This window comes from Schistocerca americana, chromosome 7 (assembly GCF_021461395.2).
Source record: "Schistocerca americana isolate TAMUIC-IGC-003095 chromosome 7, iqSchAmer2.1, whole genome shotgun sequence".
Lineage (NCBI taxonomy): Eukaryota > Metazoa > Arthropoda > Insecta > Orthoptera > Acrididae > Schistocerca > Schistocerca americana.
In genome coordinates this window covers 575,133,446-575,156,227 of record NC_060125.1, presented here as the reverse complement: position 1 = coordinate 575,156,227, position 22,782 = coordinate 575,133,446, and the positions used below count along the sequence as shown (strand labels likewise).

The 22,782-nt window shown below is 42.3% G+C and overlaps 1 protein-coding gene across 1 annotated transcript in view; it reads right to left on the bottom strand.

Moving 5' to 3' along the window:
- Positions 1-22,782, bottom strand: part of LOC124623100 (zwei Ig domain protein zig-8-like) — a 235,041-nt gene that overhangs the window by 89,467 nt on the left and 122,792 nt on the right. Inside the window, exon 3 of the mRNA XM_047148891.1 lies at positions 1,472-1,685. Coding sequence (XP_047004847.1) covers positions 1,472-1,685 — 214 coding nt within the window. The remainder of the gene's footprint in view (positions 1-1,471; positions 1,686-22,782) is intronic.

Below are 22,782 nucleotides of genomic sequence, written 5' to 3'. Positions count from 1 at the left end.
CGTAAAAGGGAAACCACAGTGACAATGAAAACTGTTTTATTTTCAAGGGTTAGCTTCACCTTCCAGCTACTTCTCTGCACAGTCGCCGCTCAGACTTAGAAACCTGTCACAGCGTTGATCCAACTTTTCAATTCCCTCGTTACTGAAGACAGCCAGCAGTGCTTTTCGACAAATTTCTACTCTGGACTGCAGCTCGTTGTCTGTCAAAATATTATGCTCATAGCCAGCGGTTCATTAGAGCAGACATGAACCTCAGGGGTAGCCAATTACGGGATGTATTGAGGGTGATCAAACACGTCCCATCGAAAACGCTGCAGGAGCTTCTTCATTTGCCCTGCAGAGTGCGGCCGAGAATTGTAATGTAGAACAAACCGCATGACAGCTATGTTATGTGGATTCCATAGCTTGTGGCGAAATCTTTCGCCAGCCCCTCACACTTGGCGGGAGACGCTAATTTCTAGCCATCTCTAAGTTCTCACTGTGAGCTCAGAACTGAAAAGAGCGACATATGCGGTCGACGGGCGTACTAGATACAGTGCCCGACGCATCTCTGCAAAGCTTCACCAGATTTTCACTGTATTTTCCATTTCGCTACCGATCGTTCCTTACTTTCCGAGCCGTCCACAGTGGCCGAGCGGTTGTAGGCGCTTCGGTCCGGAACCACGCGGCTGCTACAGTCGCAGGTTCGAATCCTGCCTCTAGCATGGATGTGTGTGATGTCCTCAGATGTTAAGTCCCATAGTGCTTAGATCCATCTGAACCACCTCTTCCGAATAACCATCGTTACGTCGAAAATAAAGTAATTCATTTTCATAAATTTTAGCTTGAAAAATAACATACTTTGTGTAAAACTACATGTAACTTTTCAGAAAAGCAGGTGAGATAACATGACCTGTCCAACATTCGAAAAATAATACTGGTAACGACAACTATTGTTGATGAAAAGTAATGCTAGAGGAGGATGTCCAATTCACAACAGTTACCATGACAAACGACAATTTCTTTGGATTACTGGTACAACATCGAAAAATAGTAAACCTGGAGCGTAAAAGAGCAGTAGAGGATGGGAAAAATGTAAGGCCGACTGGAATATACATACATAATGGATCGTAGAAGATTTTAGGATGTGGTAGTTGTGATAAAAGGGTAAGCACGAGACAGGACAAAATAAGGGATACGGCATTAAGCAACCAAAGGACTGATTAATTTTTTTTAAAAAGTGGGCTGCCTGAATGTAACCGGTTTCAAGTTACATCATTACGAACGAAACCACTGAGGTTTCGAAAGCTGTCCCCGCCATCATCATCAGGAATATAGCTTCTTATTGTCGTAGTTTAAAAATTGAGAATATTTTATTCACAGCTGAGAACACACTAAGTGTTGCGCAGTGTCGGGCTGCTGCACATGAGGACAAGCTGGAAGGTTTTAGATATTGCAGCGATTGGGGATGGAGAGAGTACTTGTTGCTCACCGATGACGGTGAGGTTGACGGCGAGGAGTCGCGGCGGGTGCGTGGCCACCTCGCACAGGTAGGCGCCCTCGTCCTGGCGCCGCACCGGCTCGATAGCCAGCCGCCAGTTGTTGGGGTACTGGAAGCGCACCGACAGCCGCGGGTCGGCGCTGTAGGCGCTGTCTCCCACCGTCAGCAGGCTCACGCGGTCCGACAGCAGCCGCAGCCACGCCACCTGCACGCCACGTCACCACACCTGTACACCACTCGTCGTCGAAACACCAGAAATAAGCCAGGTGGCCGCTCCACAAAGTATTACAAAACAACAATGGTACTACGTATTGTCATTATAGAAGTTGTTTTAAAACTCGTTGACCAAACAGTACTGTGGATGGTGCCATGTGTTTGGAAAAGGCCTAAGACAATTTAAGCATAAGAAATGACATTCCTTAGATCAATGAAACTGTTCAAAAGAGAAGAAAGGATACGAACTGAAGAAACAAGAAAAGAACTGGTGGTATTGCCTTAACTAAGAAAGTAATCATAATAAATAGGATTGGAAAGAGCACGTATTGCTTATGTCACCTCAAAGAATCACTCGACGAGCAATGGAACATAATCCTGTTGGAAGCAATCGTGTGGGAGCACCAAGAAGAGATGGTGTGGCGGGAACAGGATATAAGACGTACTTCTGGACTGGCAGAAGAAGAAGGAGAAGAAGAAGAAGAAACCCATTGCTATGTCGTGTTTGTGCATGCAAATTCCATAACTTGCAGAATCCGTCTGCTTTGTACTGCCCAAGTACAACCGACACCCCAACCCCCCACCCACCACCTCCACTCCCATCCCTACCGCTCCCCGACGTCCTCACCTCTGTGCTCTGTCACACAAAGGATACATCAAACACTCTGCATACAGCAACTTTTGCAGAGGCTAATAAGTACACCAGTCTCATCAACGGGCTCCCAACCCACGTATAAACAACGCAGAGTCAGGATCAGTGTTTCACTACACTTGTCACACTCCAAGTACAATACATCATTGACTAACTTTTAGGAAACCCTATTTATATCTTACATTAATTATTTCACTATATTTTCTAGGCCACCAATCGTTCCTGCAGAAAGTGTAAGGACAAAGATGCTAGGCACTCTCTTACCGTTGGTGTTAGAGACTGACCCAAAAATGCGAAAGTATCAGCAATGATCAACGGCATGAGGATGCAGAAGGCAATGACTACTACATTAAAGACACGTACTGTGTATGCGAAGAACATCTGGCCTGTAACTGTGTGTCATGACGATTTCTCCACTGGCTGAAGATTCCGGATTAATTCCCCATTCAGATACCCAGGAGAGGGATGCCAAGGGGAAAGTGACCTCGAGGAAAAGATTGAATAACCAGCGTTCTAAGAATGAGGGCGTGCCATGTCAGAAGCCTGAATGGGGTAGGGATACTAGAAAATCTAATATGGCAAATTCAAAGGCTCACTCTACTTATTGTGATTTTCCGTAAGGTGAAATGGAAAGAAGACAAGGATTTCTGGGCAGATGACTGTAGGGTAACGTAAACAGCAGCAGAACTGGAGCAGGTTTCGTTGTAAATAAGAAAGTATGGCAGAGAGTGCGCAACTATTAACAGTTCAGTGATAGTGTGGTTCTCGTTATATGCGACAAGAAACCAATGCTGACACTGATAATTCAGATGTGCATACAAAAGTCCAAAGCAGATGAAGGGCAAATAAAGTATGTAAGGATATTCGACGGGTAATTCCGTATTTAAAGGTAGACGAAAATCTAATAGCCATTAGGGTTTGGAATGCGGCCCTAGGGGAATGAGTAGAAGAAAGTGTTTCGGAAGAGTGCGACCTAGGTGATGTGCTCTTCAAGGATCGCGAGTGTAGATGGTATACGTGGAAAAGATCTGGAGACAAGAGAAAACTCCAGTTGGGTTACATTTTGGTCAGACAGAGATTCCGAAGCCCTGTAGTACATATAGACTCAGATATAATAAAATATTTATGAAAAGTAGACAGAAGTTTCACAGTGTAGTGCGGAAAAATCTGTATGAAAGTAAGAAGGGAGTACAAAAATATTGAGACAAAGAGGGAATATAGCAACATAAATCCCTTATAAGTAAAATAAATAGCAAATCCAGGAGACCTAAGACGAAATGATTGCAGGAAGGCTGTGTAGAAACAAAAAAGAAATGATCGTTTGGAAGACTGATTCAGTATATAGAAAAGACAAAACAATCTTCGGTGAACTTGAAAGCAAGGGTGGTAATGTAAATATTGCAAACATTACTCCACTGTTTAATGCCGAATAGGGAGCAGGTAAGTGGGTAGAGTACACTGGATGGCTCTATCAGGGGGAAAACTTGTCTGATGACGAGTTACGGATGACATAGGAACGTGTTAGGGATGACATAGGGAATCCATGCCTAGTGTCAGAGTTTAAAAGAGCTCCGTAAGACTTAAGAGCAAATAATCCAGATTCGATGGAAAATATTCCATCGCAATTTCTAATATCATTGGGGAAGTGGCAACAAAACGTCTGTTCAAGTAGGTGTGTATGAGACTGGCGACGTACCTGCAGACTTCCGGATAAAATATCATCCCTACATTTTCTAAGATAGGAAGGGCAGACAGATGCGAAACTATCTACTGTCATGTAACATCTCATGCATCCAAGCTGCTGACCAGAATAATTTGCCTCACAATCCCGGATTCTCGGATTCGATTCCCGGTTCCGTCGGGGATTTTTTTTGTTTCATTATCATTAGGGAAAAGTGGCGTGACTGGACTTTGAAAACATTGAGAATTAGCAGGGGCGCTGATAACCACTCTGTCCAGTGCCCCACCAACCAAATACCGTCATCGTAATCATCAGAATAATTTGCAGAAGAATGGGAAAGAAAATTAAATTCAAATGGTTCAAATGGCTCTGAGCACTATGGGACTCAACTGCTGTGGTCATCAGTCCCCTAGAACTTAAACCTAACTAACCTAAGGACATCACACACAGCCATGCCCGAGGCAGGACTCGAACCTGCGGCCGTAGCAGTCGCACGGTTCCGGACTGCGCACCTAGAACCGCGAGACCACCGCGGCCGGCGGAAAGAAAATTAAATACCAGTTAGATGACATTCTGGGTTCTGGAAAGGTGAAGGCACCAGAGAGGCAGATTTTCTTTGCGCTTGATAATGGAAACAAGACTGAAGAAAACTCGAAATACACTCACAGCAATTGTCGATCTAGAAGAAGCGTTTCGACATTATGAAATGGTGTTAGATGTTCGGAATGCTGAGAAAAGAAGAAGTAAGGGTAAGCTGCAGGAAGGTGTGAGTGATAAGCAATACGTACAAGAATCAAGAGGCATGTATAATATTAAAAGGCCGAAAACGAATCTCTGGCTAAAAAGGTTGTACGACGAAGGCGAAGCCTGTCGCCCCTACTGTTCTGTCAAAACATCGAAGAAGCAATGACGGAAATAAAAAAAAAGGCTGCAGAGAGAGATTAAAATTCAAGGTGAATGGGTACCAATGGTAAGATTCGCTGATGACGTAGCTGTCCTCGATGAAAATGAAACAAAATTTCAGGATGTGTTGGGTGGAATGAACAGTCTACAGGTGCGTTTACACCTGGGTGAGTTGCTGTACCCTTCCTCACATATAAGTAGAGGAGCCCAGCGCGATAACAGGTGTTACAGGAATCACTCGCATGCACATGTTAAGAAAAAAAGCATGCAACCTACATGCGTGCCTCTACTTCCAAGCGGACAAGCTACCACCACACGGCGATGAGCCGCAAGACGCACTCGTGTGAAAGGAAGTTAAGGAAATATGCTACTTTTGATGTGAGATAACCCGTGGCGACGAAGCTGGGATGACATAAAAAAGAAGTCCATCACAAGCAAAGAGGGCATATCCGGTCAAGAGAAGTCTACTGGTGTCACACATAGGCATTAATACGATCGAGAAATTTCTAAGAATGTGCGTTTAGAGCACAACGTTGTATGGTAGTGAATCAGCGATAGTGGGGAAACCATAATAGAAGAGAATCGAAGCGTTTGAGATGTGGTTCTATACAGAAATGTTGAATCACAGGTGGACCGGTAAGATAAAGAAGAAGAGGTTCCTCGCAGAATCGGCGAAGAAACGAACTAACGGAAAACAGTGATGGTAAGTAGAGGGATACAGGGGGTAATTTCTTAAGGCAGCATCGTATAACCCCCTTGGTTCGAAAGGGAACCGCTCAGAGTAAAAGCAGTAGGGGAGACAGAGGTTGGAATACATCCAGTCAATAGTTGATGAGCAGGCGGCAAGTGCAACTCAGAAATGCATAGGATGGTGCCGGAGAGGGATTAATGGTGGGTCGCATCAAACCAGTCAGATGATCGATGAATGAATAAAAGAAATAACAAAATAAAATAAAAAATGGTAAAAGGTAATTCATACAGCTACAGCATCTGACCAACGATGTGCACCACTAAACTCAATCACGTCAGACAGCTCGCCAGTGTTGGTGGTGAATTCCCGCACATTCAGGAAGAAGTGTCAGGTTCTGGTGTTATCATCTCCAAAGTGGCTCCCAAAGCGAACGTTTATATCAGCCAATCAGAGGCTGGCAACTCTCTCCCCTCTACTTTAGCTTCTTGTATCATTTTGACGTTTGTGTAACTTTCAAGAAGTGATTAACCTTTTATTTTAGTACCAGGACGTCAGATCCTCTTTGCCTATATATGCCTCGGGTTTAGGAATTAGTCTTTTTTATAGTTATTAGGGCATACACAAGCTAAACTGAGAGCCGTGATTCGTCAAATCTTATTTGGGAGCGAATCCACATGTTGACAAAGTTGTTTCGACTGCGCTAAAGAAGTTTCCCTAGGAATCCTTTACACATCCTCACTACAGTCCTGACGTCTCTCCATTCTACTCCATTTCTTAGAACCCTGAAGAAATACATTCGTGGTCGTCAATTTGCTTCGGACGAGACAGTGCACTCCTGGCTAAAATCATAGTTCCTTAAGTAACGGCAAACATTTTTCTATGAAGGTATAAATGTATTAACAGTTATGACAATAAACGATGATATACAGGCTACTTAATTTTTTCCCATCGTTTCTGTTCTCCTTTCGATTACGCCTTATACTATGAGCCAGTTCTAACTCGTATCTGGAAAGAAACACATGTGCTGCACGATGCTCCCATTTTGTTGCCTAAAGATTTCCATCCCTCTGCGATCCGGCCGTGTATCAACTGGTGTAACTGCTTGCTTTGCTCTGTATCGTGGTTAGTAACCCACCAACTATGGACGAGCAACCTCGCCCTAATATTTCCACGATAATGAGGTTCACAAATCCATGTCACTCAGAAAACCCTTATTATAATGGGTTTATGTTAGTGGCACGCAAGATAATAAATTATGTAAGTACTTGTGTTCAGTGACACAGAAATCCATGTGGTAGTTTACGAACACGTAACAAATGCCATTCTTCAGTCTTAAAGTCCAATGAGCCATGCCAGGAACGTCTCTAGCAATCGATACGCCACGAGTGCAGTGTGGCTCATGTAATCAGTGACCAGGGAGCAAGAGTCTCACTAGAGGAGGCCACGACGTTGTTGTCACAGATTTGCTCCAAACTTCGTACATCTTTAGTAGGCCACGAAACCAACAAAATGTTCAAGTAGTCAGGTGCATTACATCAGCAATTCCGATAAAATATCTATTATGTAACTGATGTATCTGTGCGTAGATACTGAACGTTACAGTTGATCGCGGTCGAGTCGTCCCCAGCACGGTAGCTCGGCGTATTCGGTCAGAGGTTTAGCTGCCCTCTGTAATAAAAAATAATGAGTGAATGGATCAACATTGAGCTCCAACAGGTGTCATGGGACATCCGCCGCAAACAAATGCAACGAAGAAAAACGAATGACATTCAGATAAATAAAGGAAAGTAGTAGGCGTTCGAGCAACGTATAACAAACGCCCTTGAGGCGGCGACTCGACTCCAACTAAAACATTATCTTTAATATATATTTCATTCACCACTGGGCATATTATTTCATTTATATGACATTTGAGAGGAAGTATAATTTAAAAAACCACGTCTATCTGCATGACGTTTTAGTGAATTTCAGGTTAATTAAGTACTAATTATTTATAATTAAATTTAGTTATTAGAACAAACATAGTTATGTTACTTAAAATCCGTCTTGATTTCAAATTTTTTTTATTATTCGTATGACCGGTTTCGATTCATTCAGAACCATCTTCAGATCTGATATTTCAGTTACAGGAGTAACCCGTCCAAATCCAGCACCTATCACATGCTACGTCACATGTGACGTAGCATGTGAAAGGTGCTGGATTTGGACGGGTTACTCCTGTAACTGAAATATCAGATCTGAAGATGGTTCTGAATGAACCGAAACCGGTCATATGAATAGTAAAAAAATTTGCAATCTAGACGGATTTTAAGTAACATTATAAAATCACTGATTGCTGTTATCCCATAAGACATTACGTCTGTTTTTGCAAAACATAGTTATATCTATCGACAAGTAAATGAAGAAAGGCATCATTGAGTTTTCTTGAAAATGTATATCTGTTGTGATTTGTGAAATCCCTTTTACATGCAATCTGGTTAGGTACCCGGAACAACATTGTACCTCGACGCTTCGAGCTGCAGACCTAGGTGAAAAATACATTTGACAGTTAACCCGTTAAGCTGCGCAGTTCTAAGACGTTACTAATCTGCATCTGCATCTACATCTACGTGATTACTCTGCTGTTCACAATAAAGTGCCTGGCAGAGGGTTCAGTGAACCACCTTCAAGTAGTCTTCCTACCATTCCACTCTCGAACGGTGCGCGGGAAAAAACGAGCACTAAAATTTCGCTGTGCGAGCCCTGATTTCTCTTATTTAACAGCGATGATCATTTCTCCATATATAGGTGGGTGCCAACAGAATGTTTACGCAATCGGAGGAGAAAATATCATGAGAAGATCCCGTCACAACGAAAAACACCTTTGTTATAACAACTGCCACTCCAAATCACGTATCATGTCTGTGGTACTATCCCTCCAACAAGAACAACAACAAAACAAGCCGCCCTTTTTGAACTTTTCGAATGTCATCCGTCAGTCCCACCCGATGCGCATCCCACACCGCACAGAAATACTCCAGAATAGAGCGGACGAGCGTAGTGTAAGCAGTCTGTTTGGTAGACCTGCTGCAGCTTTTAAATGATCTGCCAGTGAATCGCAGTCTTTGGTTGGCTCTATCCGCAACATTGTCTACGTGATCGATCCAACTTACGTTATTTGTAATTGAAATCCCTTGGTATTTAGTTGGACTTACAACCTTCAGATTCGTGTGGCTTATCGCGTAATCGAAATTTAGTGGAATTCTTTAGTACTCGTGTGAATAACTTCACACTTTCCTTTATTCAGGATCAACTACCACTTTCCACACCATACAGATATCTTATCTAAACCAATTTGCAATTCCTTTGGTCATCTGATGACTTTACAAGACGGTAAATGACAGCATCATCTGCAAATAATCTATTAGGTCCACTAATATTGTCTCCTATGTCGTTAATATAGATCAGGAATAATACAGGGCCTATAACGCTTCCTTGGGGAACGCAGGATATTACTTCTGTTTTACTCGATTACTTTCCGTCCATTACTGAGAACTGTGACCTTTCTGACAGGAAATGACTAATCCAGTCGCACAACTGTTGCGATATTCCATAGGCACAAAGTTTGGTTAGAAGACGATTGTGAGGAACGGCGTCGAAAACCTTCTGGAAATCTAAAAATATCGAATCAATTCCACATTCCCTGACTATAGCACGCACCACTTCGTGAGTATAAAGAGCTAGTTGTGTTTCACAAGAATAATGTTTTCTGAATCCGTGCTGACTATGTGTCAATAAATTCTTTTCTTCGAGGAAATCCATAATGTTCGAACACAGTATATGTTCCAAAATCCTACTGCAAATCGACGTTAGTGATATGGGCCTGTGATTTAGCGGATTCTTCCTATTTCCCTTTGTGTGTATTGGTGTGACTTGAGCAATTTTCCAGTCTCCAGGTACTGATCTTTCTGTGAGCGAGCTGTTGTATATAATTGCTAAATATGGAGCTCTTGTATCAGCATACTCTGAAAGGAACCGAATTGGTGTACTATCTAGAGCGGAGGCCTTGCCTTTATTAAGTGATTTAATCTGCTTTGCTAAACCGAGGAGATATACTTCAATTTTTTTCAACTTGGAAGTTGTTCTTGACTGTAATTCAGGAGTATTTACATCGTCTTCTTTGGTGAAGGAGTTTCGGAAAACCATATTTAATAACTCTGTTTTAGTGGCACTGTCATCAGTGACTTCACCATTTTTACCATGCAGTCTTGCCACTGGTGTGCATTATATATGACCCGAATCTCATTGGAATTTCTGCCAGATTCCGAGACACATACTGAGTTTCGTCCTTTAAATTATTAAAAGCATCTCGCATTCAAGTTCGCCCTATATTTCGAACTTCTGGAATACTTGCTAATCTCGGGGATTTTGGGTTCTTTTGAAATGTGGCGTGTTTCTTTTGCTTCCGCAATAGCGATCTGACCCGTTTTGTGTAGAATGGGGGATCATTACCACCACTTACTAATTTATGTGGTGTATATTTCTCAATTGCCGTCGATACTATCTCACTGAAATCATTCCACATCTTTTCTACGCTTACGTGATCAGATCAGTAGGAGTATAGACTGTCTCTTAAAAAGGCGTTAATAGCAATTTTATCAGCTTTATGGAGTTGATGTACTTTGCGTTTCTTTTTCACGGTTGTAGGTGTTAAGGTATTCAGCCTAGCAGCAACTGCCTTGTGGTCGCTAATCCCTGTATTCTTCATGATACTCCCCATTTGCCCAGGACTATTTGTTGCAGAGATTTCAAGTATGCTTTCGCCACCATTTACGCTTCGAGTTCGCTCATGAACTAATAGTGCAAAATAATTTTCTAAGAAAGCACTCAGTACAGACGTGTTATGCCTCCCACTGACATTAAAGGTATAATTTTTCCAGCGTATCGAGGGTAAACTGAGGTCACCAACGACTATAATTGCATGATCTGGGTGCTTATTTGAAACGAGACTCAAGTTTTCTGTGAACTGTGCAGCAACTATATCTTCTGTGTCGAAGTGGGCCGGGGCGGAGGGGGGGAAGTGTCGGGAAAACGATCCTATTAATAGTTTATTACGTTTGTCAAGTATAACCTCTACCCATACTATTTAGCAGGAACTATCTACTTCGGTTTCACTACAGGGTAAACTACTTCTGACGACAATAAATACTCCACCACCAACTGTATTTAATCTATCCTTTCTGAACACTGCAAGGTCGTTTGAAAAAATTTCGGCTGAACTTATTTCCGGCTTTAGCCAGCTTTCCGTACCAATAACTACTTGAGGTTCAGTGCTTTCTATTAGGGTTTGGAGCTCTGGTTCTTTCCCAACACAGCTACGACACTTTACAACTACAATACCGATCGTTTTTGCAACTACCTTACTGTGTTTTACCTCCCCTCTTTTAGACGAAAGTAGTTTCTGTGGTTTCCTGATACCCTCTAACATAAAAAATCGACCAGTCACTTCGACACAGCCCCTACTACCCGTGTAGCCCTTCCTGTGTGTAATGGACTCCTGAACTATTAAGCGGAACCCGGAAACCCACCACTCGATGGTACAAGTCAAGGAATCTGCATCCTATACGGTCACAGAACCGCCCGAGCTTCTGATTCAAACCCTCGACTCGGCTGTTCACCAAAGGACCACAGTCGGCTCTGTCGACGATGCTGCAGATGGTGAGCTCCACCTAAATCTCGCAAGCAGTCTTTACTATTTCCACTAGCCGACCAAAAGCAGAGAGAATCTCCTCTAATCCAATGCGACTCATGCCATTGGCACCAACATGAGCCACCATCTACAGTTGGCTGCACCCTTTATTCTTCATGGCATCCGGAAGCACCCTTTCTATATCTGGAATAACTCTCCCCAGTATGTACATGGGTTTCCTTCCCCTACTTGGCAGCCATGTTCCTAAGGGGCCCCATTACGGGCCAAATGTTGAAGCTCTCTACTACCAGCAAACCCACCCATTGTGAATGTCCAGGCCGAGAAGCTTCCTCTGGTACAGGGTGGACGACTAATCCGGCTCAGCCGGCCTCAATGGTCGAGCGGTTCTAGGCGCTTCAGTCTGGAACCGCGCAGCTACTAAGGTCGCAGGTTCGAATCCTGCCTCGGACATGGATGTGTGTGATATCCTTAGGTTAGTTAGGTTTAAGTAGTTCTAAGTTCTAGGGGACTGATGACCTCAGCTGTTGAGTCCCATAGTGCTCAGAGCCATTTGAACCATTTGAAGCCATTTTGAATCCGGCTCATAGACTTCGTCAGCCACAGATAACGCCAAAAACATGATCGTCAAACCAACCGGGGAGACCCTACACCTACCGGAAAGTCTTTCGTTGCCTGCCAGGCTTTGATCTCCAACTCGATCATGGGTGAGGGATCAACCTCAGTGCAACTGGGGCAGCTACATCAGTGGATCGATCGGGTGTCACGTGGGACGTGTGCCACGTCCCTCGCATACTTGCGTCCTACCGCCCCTCCCCCTCGCCCGCCCCCATAGTGATACCCCTTGGTAGTAGCCTCAAGGAGGCTGTGTGACAGAAGCCAACACAGCATGGAGCTGTGAGCGAAGGGTCGCCAACTCAGCTCGTATCTGAACACAGCAACCGCAGTTCCTATCCAATACTAAAGTCACTCCTGTTTGAACTCGTAAAAATATGTTCTAAACGAACGGTGTACATGACTTACTAGGCGCAGGAGCTTGCGTTGCGCTCTCACTGATGGTCTAAGCGACACTTAGCTATTCTAACCAAAACAAACAAAAGACTGTACGATACGAGGGTCGATGCAAGAACAGCAGTACTCTACGCTGCACTGTTATTAAAATAAAAGGTTGTGTGTAGTAAGCACTCAAACACGCAAGAAAAAACAAAAATAAGCTACTAACTACACAGATAACTGAAAATAGTCGTTGAAGTTTGAAGCTTGTAAAAATATGTCATAAACGAACGGTGTACTCGCCTTAGTAACAGCAGAAACTCGTGGTGCACTCTCACTGACAGTCTTACCGATGTAGCAAGAACGAATAGTGTTGGTGCAAATTTTTTCAGTATCACAGAATTCACACTTGTACTACAAATATGAATATTTGAGTTGGAGCCGAACCGTCGCCACATAGTCTTACGCCGCTCGAACGCTAACCACTTCACCCACCATGTAGTATAACAGCGGCGCCTGCGCACAGATATATCAGCTACATGACAGACGTGAAAACTTTTCTTGTGATTTTCTCGTGATTGCCACAGTTGGGTAAGCAGAGTTTTAAGTAATTCCGTGATCCCAACGTCGTGATCTCCCATTGTCAAATACGTGTCCGACTGGGAACGAGGAAGTGAACGCACACTCAGCTGGAGTGTCATAGTTAGCAGCTGGAATGTGTAATGGAGTCACGTTGCTGTGACCGCTGAGCTATGAGGACAGAGCCGAGCTTCGGGCATCGATGGTAGGCTGTTTCTCTGCCACACCTCGCTGCCCTCCACAGAGAACGGTGTCCGGATGCATGTCGTGCAGTTTACGCACAGCGTGTGCAAGCTGTCTGTTTGTCATTCACTTGGCTGCCATGAACGAAATACGATGCCCGGACGGATGCTACAGAGTTGCAGACAGTGGGTGCAGGCTATTGACCTGCTTTCTTATTTCTCCCATGTCCGGAGTATGAGATAGATGTTGCACCTTCACTTTCTGAAAGTATGGATGTAGAAGTAATGGATTCATATTACCGTTGTGGTCAGCTGCGGCCTGCCGAAAGACAGATAATTCACCACACCAGTAATCGCTGGGGTGATGTCAGTGTCGGCGTGTTGTGGTTCACCAGGCAATTTTTTTCCTAGCAGAGGCTATTTAACCTACATTCCTCTTTATAACTGTCGTTTGGTACAGCAGTGTTACAGGTATGTGGAGTATGGTTCATCAGAGCATGTGACTTTCTTTGCTATTAACGTTGATCTTTTTTTTGGTGACGTCAGAGGGCCAATATTGTGTTGATCACATTCGTATTTGTGACATTTTTTGCCTGTCAATGCGGTTCGGTGTGGGGTTATCTTTTTAATTGTACTTCTTAAGGTTTTTGTTAATTGTTGGATTAAGTTAATGTTGCCTCTTGTGTGAACCTGTATCCTCGTTAATCGGTGTATGTTAGCTTGTTTTGGAATGTCAAACTCCGTGCTCGTTTTAATTTTAATTTAATGTTTGGCTTGTCCTTTGTTTACATATGCCTGTAGCTGTGTGTCTTTTGATGTTTTATTGACATGTTGAATTAAGAATCTTGCCACCATTCGATTAGTTTTGAATATTTACTGCTCTGGTTGCGGCAAGATTGTCTAACAGATGTTTCAAAATACGTGAAGCCATTGATCTCAGGTTTCCACCATTTCACTGGGAAATGTATAGTGCACCAGTTGTGCCACGGTTATGTGAAGGCTTGATTGGTTGCCAAGCTAATTCGTTTGTATGTGATATGTATGATTTTACAGAGTTTTGTTTCGAAGATATATTTCAAAGACATTGCTAACTACTTGGAAATGTCTTCCGTGATTCTTAAGGAGAAAGTACTACTGATTTCGAAGTTAATGGTACCGTAAGTTTTGGTTGTGACAATCTGCATTTTGAGACTGCACACCAGCTTACAGTATTACTAGCACTTTGTGTATACAATTGACTCTTGATAATATATATAGGCTGACTTTTGTTTTCACGGTTCTGTACTTCAGTTGGTAAAAACGAAACTCTTGTAACATCACTTTGTTGTCTCTCTACCTGTCCCACGGTTAACATCCTTTCTTCTTGTGGACATGTAGAGGTATCAAGTGGAAAATTAGTCACATGCTATAGTCAACAGACCCTTGGTAGTGTGAGAAACTTAAGCTTCTAATACAATGCAGTCAAAGATAAGGCCGCCTGTAAGGACCTCTTCTTTCCCAGGAATGTAAGAAACGTCATGTTAAATTTTACGTCAAATACTGAGGTCTAAATTCTCTTGGCCATGCATACTGTACACTGACGTCAAAGCAGGAAACATTTCACATTGTGGCTGCATACTACGCCGTATTTTCACCTGGTGCCAGACAGTGGAACTATTATTTCGTCATCGTAAACCGCGACCGCATCGATTAATGAACATCCGTATGATGTTTCAACAGTCTGCGATGTATGCAGCCCGCACTATATACAGCCCGCACTGCAGCACTCAGAACACCGTCAGTTTAATTAAAGCCACCTAGTATCTACACACGTGTCGGGCCCTGTTTCCATCTGAGGTATTAATACCAGTGTATAGATTACTGACTGATCTCCTTTTACATTGTAAGTAAGAGTAATACTTTTATTCATTATGTTACTTGCATTTCAGGTTCACCTTATGATCTCGAAGTATGATACAGGTAATAAAAAAGAAAATATGCCACAACGAAGGTAGATAGACTTTATTTAATTAATTTCTCCAGTTTTCTAAAAAAATAAACAAGTAGTCCAGTGAAACTGTCAGAAAAAAAGCCTGTACCTTGCAAAAGGTGGGGTAGTAGATTTTATTTTTTTAACTCGTTCATATTGTTGGAAAGATTAGAAAACGAAGCTTTGCCAACAATATTTCTCTTGCGAACACTTTCTGCAGTGAAAAAACTTCGAAAATTTCGGACTTTTTCAGTTTTTTTCAAAATATCTCACTTTCATTTGCTCCTATCGCTTTGACGTCTATTATCTTTTTTAAAGTGCACAAAATACTCCACAAATTTGATTCTTACCATTTTTTTCTACTCCCAGTATTTAAGACGCTACAGCACGTCACAAAATACCGTTTTTTTTCAAATTTCGAGCAAAGTGGCAAATTACCTAATTTTTGAACACTGTTATTTCAGTTTCTATTTGTGTAGTATAAACATATTACTCATCATGTTATTCATTGGAATTTACCATCTCACTCTGTAGCAGGGACAGGACAAATAGTATCACATTCAGTAACTAAGAACACATTCACGTCGGATTGCGTGAAGTTTATTTGTGTTACAATATGTAATAAGATTGCAAGCAGGTGCCGTACATTTTCTACAGTTGATTGACGTTAATGAGCAGTTATAAGAAAAAGGAGTTAGGAATTGTTCTTTAGCGGACAAAAGCGTATTTTTTCTTTGGCCTTCGTTCCAGTGGAAGATGTGAAGTCAGGTGGACCGAGTAAATTTTTTTGTCATTGATGGAGGGTACCTTATCCACAAAATGACTTGGACTCGAAATGTTTGCTTCAAGTCAATAGCCCAAAGCTATGTTTCTTACCTGCAACGTCATTTTGGATCTCTATTTCCTATTGTATTCGATGGGTATCCATGTGAGGGAGACAAATGTAGCACAAAGAGTGCTGAAAGGATTCGTAGGTCCAAAAACCATTCTTCGGTTGACGTTGTGGTTGAATCAGAGATGGTGAACCAAGTCCCTCGGGACAAGTTCTTGTACAACGAACGAAACAAGATGCGTTTGATCACACTTCTTAAAAAGGAATTTCTGGAGTGTAGCATCGAATTGCTCCAGGCACAAGAAGATGCTGACGTTATGATTGTAACATCTGCCATTTCAAGAACCAAAGATTTTGGAAATGTTGCCGTTGTAGGAGAAGATGTTGACCTGCACGTGCTCGTGACCGGTTTGGGGCAAGGCATTGAAAACTTATTTTTCTTAAAGCCAGGAAGAAAAAATGCAGAAGACAAGTGATTTTCAACTGCAGCTTACAAGTTTGACAGTGAATATATTCTGTTCACTTACGCCTTTAGCGGATGTGATACAACATCCGCTTATTTTGGTCAAGGAAAAATTATGTGCTGCAATATTGTTGCAAAAAATGAACACCAAACCTCAGCCCTTTGCACGTTCAATAAACCACGTGCTAACCGTGTAGAAATAATAACAGCAGAAGAACAGGTTACTATCGCACTGTATAGTGGAGGTGTCAGCAGTTCCCGTACACTAGACCATTTGCGGTACCAGCTATTCGCCAAGTCTGCCACAAAAAGCAAATTGAATCTTGCACGGTTGCCACCTACACAAGATGCTGCACATCATTCGTTGCGGACTTACCAACAAGTCTAAAGTTGGATGGGAAACTGGAAACCTCCTGAGAAATGGGGCTGGAATGACAGTGACCACGGTCCAATATTCGTTATAATGAGCCAAGATCCAGCACCTGAAGCACTTCTTCACATTGTTTCATGCTCATGCAAGCTGAACTGTGGCGGAGCGTGCTCCTACAGAAAAGCGGGTTTGAAATGTTCTTTAATTTGCAAGAAATGTATTGGGGTTAACTGCGAAAACGTGCCAAAATTTTTATATGAAGACAGTGAAGAAGATGTTATGGAGGATGTTGAGAAAACCGCTGACGAAATCAACGAACTTGCTGAGGCTGACTCGCTGTTTAAAGAAGAGGTCAATTTGGGATCAACTCTATGTACAGACCCTGAATCCGTAACTCAAGGTATTTTTGGTGACACTGAGGAACCTGGCCCATCAAAACGTTGGAAGTGATGCTCATATCTGTCTCAAGTGCGCTAAAGTGCGATATTACAAGTATTGCACACCCAGAACTGTCAACACTTTTTAGTAACTGACAATGCATTTTAATTGTAATAAAGCTACTTATTTTTAATGTCAACTGCGTGGCTTTTATACAAAAGAATAATTACCTACCTAATTAGGTTGCCTATTGCAGCTAATAATAGTTCAGTTTCCTGAGACAAATTATTTTGTGTGCATGTGTATGTATGTGTGTGTGTGTGTGTGTGTGTGTGTGTGTCTTAATGATGTATTTTTATATTTATAGTTTTACAAAATACCAGGGCAGAGGTGCCCCATAGTGAACTTAAGGTAGTGATGTAGGAATGACAATAGTTGGGTGCCCAGCAATCCTCATGTTGCATACAGAGAAATTGAATACCTAAGAGTGGGGTGGTAAATTCCAACATATAACATGATGTAGAATGTATTTATACTACACAAACAGAAACAGAATAAAATAGTGTTAAAAATTAATGTATCTTGCCATTATGCTCAAAATTTGAAAAATTGGTATTTTTTTGGCGCTGTAGCGCCTTAGATATTGGGAGTGGAAAAAAATGGCAAGAGTCAAATTTGTAGAGAATTTTGTGCCCTTTAAAAAAGAAATTGGACGTTAAAGCGATAGGAGCAAATGAAACTGAGATATTTTGAAAAAACTTGAAAAGGCCGAAATTTTCGAAGATTTTTCACTGCAGAAAGTGTTCCCAAGAGAAATTTTGTCGGCCAAACTCGGTTTTCTGATCTTTCCAACCATATGAACGAGTTGAAAAAAATCAACTCTTCTACCCCACCTTTTGCTTGGTATATCTGCAATTTGACTGGACTAAATAACCCGAGCGTCTGTAGGTGACAAGGGACTGGATTTCGACCAAATACCAGAATCCTTTGACTTCATATAGGAGCATAGTTTTTATTATTTGAAGGAAGAGAGTCGTAAAAAGAAGATATTACTTTATATTTTAAGTACGAAATAACGTAGAATCAACAACAGAGACTTTCATGTATTACTTTTTTCTGTTCCATGAGATGACAGTTTTCAAAATCACTTAATTCACAATTAAGAACTGATTTAATTTAAATGAATGACAAAGGAGAAACCTAATATATGTAAGTGACAAAGAAAAGAAGTTGCCACATCATATGGAACAGCTTCTTTAGTTTATTTCCTCCGTTTTCCTTGAAACTTGTTTTGTTGTAAAAGACAGGGTAAAATGCTTAGAAAACAGGCCGAGAAAGCAACTAAAGATGAGCAAATGGAAGGGGCAATAGGGGAGGGAAGGAGACACAAATGAGAGAAAAGGAAAGGCGGACCACCGATGAAGAGCGTACCTGGAAACCAGAAGGTCGCGGTGTAAGATCTCGCTAAGACCACGGGTTTTTCAGTTTTCATTTTTACTTAGTCTTCATCCACAAATGATGTGAGAAGCCGGCAGAAACAACACGTGGTTCAGATTCCACGTTAAACTGAAGGTTCCCTTTCCCCGGTTGGATAAGTGGGGTAGGATAGGCACACGCGAGTCGCTAAAGTGGCGTACAATAGAAAGACTCCCAGCAGGACACTGAACCACACGAGACTTTGCGATTATTATCTGTAGTACATACCATTATCTACACACACAGGCTAAGTTGGTACAAAATCCTCACAGCGCTAATCCTATTCGTTCTTGTCTAGTTTCATTTTATAACAGCCAGAAAAATTAAGGGAAAATATTTCTCATTATTTCCAGTTTAACATGAAAGAATTATTTGTGTATTGCCAAATGTGATGAAATATATCTGGAGACTGAACTGTGTTGTGATCAGCTATAGTTAATCAGTCACAAGGAAGTGTAATGTTCTGATTTTGATTTATTAATAAGTGTTGAATTACAATTAAGTCCAGTAAAACTACCAGCATCCAAAATTCACCGCCTCCCCCTCCCTTCGCCCACGCCGGCCGGCGTGGCCGTGCGGTTAAAGGCGCTTCAGTCGGTAACCGCGTGACCGCTACGGTCGCAGGTTCGAATCCTGCCTCTGGCATGGATGTGTGTGACGTCCTTAGGTTAGTTAGGTTTAAGTAGTTCTAAGTTCTAGGGGACTTATGACCACAGATGTTGAGTCCCATAGTGCTCAGAGCCATTTGAACCATTTGCCTTCGCCCACGCTCCTACCGTAACATCTAACAAGCCACAGATTGTTAGTTCCTTTCGCATTGTCTACTGTGTGTAAAATCAATTAATGAATTTGGTTTTAACTCAACAGAGGTATAAACAATGGTTTAGTTCGCGTATCTAAACTCAATGCTTATAGTTTTCGTTTACTTTTTACCTCTCAGTAACAAAGAATACTGCAGAACCTACTTTGGTAGAAAACTATGCATTTTAACGTAAAGGGCACTGCGATATTAACGTTCCTTAAGAAGATAATAATTTTTTGTTTTCTAACAATATACAGTAAGACCGACACTGCTGTAGATAAGGAGTCGGACTACACAGTAGTAGTATCTGCTGGCTGCGTAACTGTGTTGCTTGCGAAATCTGTTATTGGCTTTTGATTAAAAAAAAAAAAAATGGTTCAAATGGCTCTGAGCACTATGGGACTTAACAGCTCTGGTCATCAGTCCCTAGAACTTAGAACTACTTAAACCTAACTAACCTAAGAACAGCACACAACACCCAGTCATGACGAGGCAGAGAAAATCCCTGACCCCGCCGGGAATCGAACCCGGGAACCCGGACGTGGGAAGCGAGAACGCTACCGCACGACCACGAGCTGCGGACAGGCCTTTTGTACCGTTAGCTGGTTAACTAAGTAAAATTCTTAAAAGTGAAGTACGGGGTGAGATGTAGGGATTACCTGTTTCACTGTTTCATCTGAACAGAAGAGGTGCGCATGTTTTGCGAGGACGAACATTGTCATGGGTGTATTGGAAATGCTGGGCTGTCTGACGAAGATATCCACTGAGATACAAAAGCACTTCCATGATGTGTAAACGGGCTACAGCGCCAGCATAATAACGGGAATACAATCCGACCGCAGCTTCATTCGAAACACTTCGCTATTGTATTCTGCAGTTCCAGACAACATCCTGCGGCCTCGTTTGTGAACTGGAGCTACAGTATTACGTGCAATATTTTATAGAAATTAAGCTTAAGTTATATGTTCGCTCGTGATACTTCACACCTGTTCATTAAAAACGTAAAGAATTTTGTGATATTTAAGGTTCCCCAAGTAGCTGATAATACTGTGTAATTTACCGTTTAATATTGCTGTTATGGATTAACAGAAGCTAAATCTGAAAGACTGCAGATCTCACTATTACTATCCTTAGATGTAAATCACTCTTTTCACAAAAAATTGACATTCTGCGATGAAATGAGTTGCTTTTCTAAATTATTTTGTGTGAAACTATTAATTGACACCTGCACACCCGTAACTGAGTTTTCGGGTGTTAGCAGTAATTACTGTGACTATGTGTTATGCGTTACATATACATGTCTGAATGCAGTATATGTGTGCTGATACATTTTTGTGAATGAATCCGTGTCTTATCTTTCCATATACTGATTTCGAGGTTATGTGATTCAGCTGTGTTGTCTGAAGTGAAACCGTTGTTCAAGTTCTGTGGTTGTCATGGGTGGGAGTTTTCAAGACGTCGTGAAGTTTCGATAAGTCTGTAGTGAGGACTAATTTTTGCGAATGATACCGTCTATATCGTTTAATGAGTTCTATTACCATATGTTACGGCTTCGGTCGTCATCGATACAAAAATTAGAACTCGTGAAGCAGAGTTTCGTTTCTGTTTGTAATAAAATACACACCGATTGACCAAAAAAATGACAACACAAAGAAGGAGTTGTGCGACATAGACGAAAGTTGGTAGGCGTGTTTCTACATCTGAAAGATGTTTTCTGTTCAAATTTCTCACCAGTCGCGTAAGACTGACGGCACTGGCGCCGCTCAGAGAATGCAAATCACGTTTCCTTTAAATACACGCTGTAACGGCCGTGAGCGTTAGTTGCCTTTGAGAACTGACATCGCAAACACATCTTACAGTGTGTGGCGGGGTGTACATTGTGTACCAATGTGACTTCACACTTTTCCTGTTCCAGTAGCTTACGGTTCGTGGAAGAACGGTTGCTGGTAAGCCTCCATGTGGGATCGAATCTCTCCGAATTTACATTCGCGGTCTTTTCGCGGGATATATGTGGGAAGAAGCAAAATGCTGGTCACTTTTGTATGACCGAACGCTCTCGGAACTTTAACGGTAGTCATACGTGATGCAGAATGCCTCTCTCTCCGCGTCTGCCAACGGCGGTGCCTAACATCTCCGCCACACTTTCGCGCCTACTGAATGAATCTGTAACGAAACCTGCTGCTTTTATTTCGATCTTCTCTATTTCCTGGTCTGGATCCCATACTGAGGAGCAATACTGAAGTATTGGTCGAACGGGTGTTTTGTAACTTACTTCCTTTGTTAATGGATTACACTTCCTGACAATTCTGACAATGAATCTGTGAGGTATCTGCGTTACTCGAGATTACTTTCTCGCGGTCGCTCCAATTCAGATCAATCCATACGCATATTGGTAGATGTTTTGTGGAAGTACCTGTTTCAAGTGATTGTCCTGCAATTTTGTAATCATGCAATAAAGTGTCTTTCTGTCTATGTATTCGCAGTATGTTAGATTTTTTTATGCTGAGAATTAGTTGCCACTCCCTGCACCAAGCATTGATCCTCTGAAGATGTTCCTACTTTTCACTACAGTTTTCTAGCAGTGCGACTTCTCTGTATACAACATCACCATCCGCCCATTGTAACTTCTGACGTTACCTACTTAGTGATTTATGTATATTGTGAAACGTAATGGTCCTACAAGTTAGCTTTACACCTGAAGAATTTTTACATACTGTGTTCTGTTTGCTACAAACTCTTCAATCCAGTCACACACAACACTCCGTCTTCAGGCCACAAGTGGCCCACCCGGACCATCCGAACGCCGTGTCATCCTCAGCTGAGGATACGGATAGTAGGGGCGTGTGGTTAGCACACCGCTCTTCTGGTCTTTATGATGGTTTTCTTTGACCGGATTCGCTACTTTGCGGTCCAGTAGCTCCTCGATCAGCATAAAGAGGCTGAGTGCACCCCGAAAAAACGAAAGAGCGCATGGCGGCCCGGATGGTCACCCACCCAATAGCTGGCCACGCCCGACAGCGCTTAACTCCCGTGATCTGCTGGGAACCGGTATCAACTGCGACAAGGCCGTTGCCAAGCCAATCACACAAGTGGTCTGATATTCCACACGTCGTGTTTTGGTCGTTAGGTGGCAGTGTGGGAATCTGCCTGGGTCGCTTGTATCTACTGCTTTCTGTGTCTAGTGGAACGCTAGGTCTAAAATTCATGCGTTAATGGCTAGGAGCACTTATTCATCTTCGGTAGTACGAAGCACATCTCTTCTACTGCGAGCACTTTCCTATTACGAACGACCTGCAAAACCCAGTAAGCAAATGAGGACACCCTCCTCAGTTATTTCCAGGGATACAGCTGGCACAAATCATATGTTAGTGTTGTTACTGTAATCTGAAATCACAGCTCTGGATAAGTGCACAGCATACATTAGTCGTAATG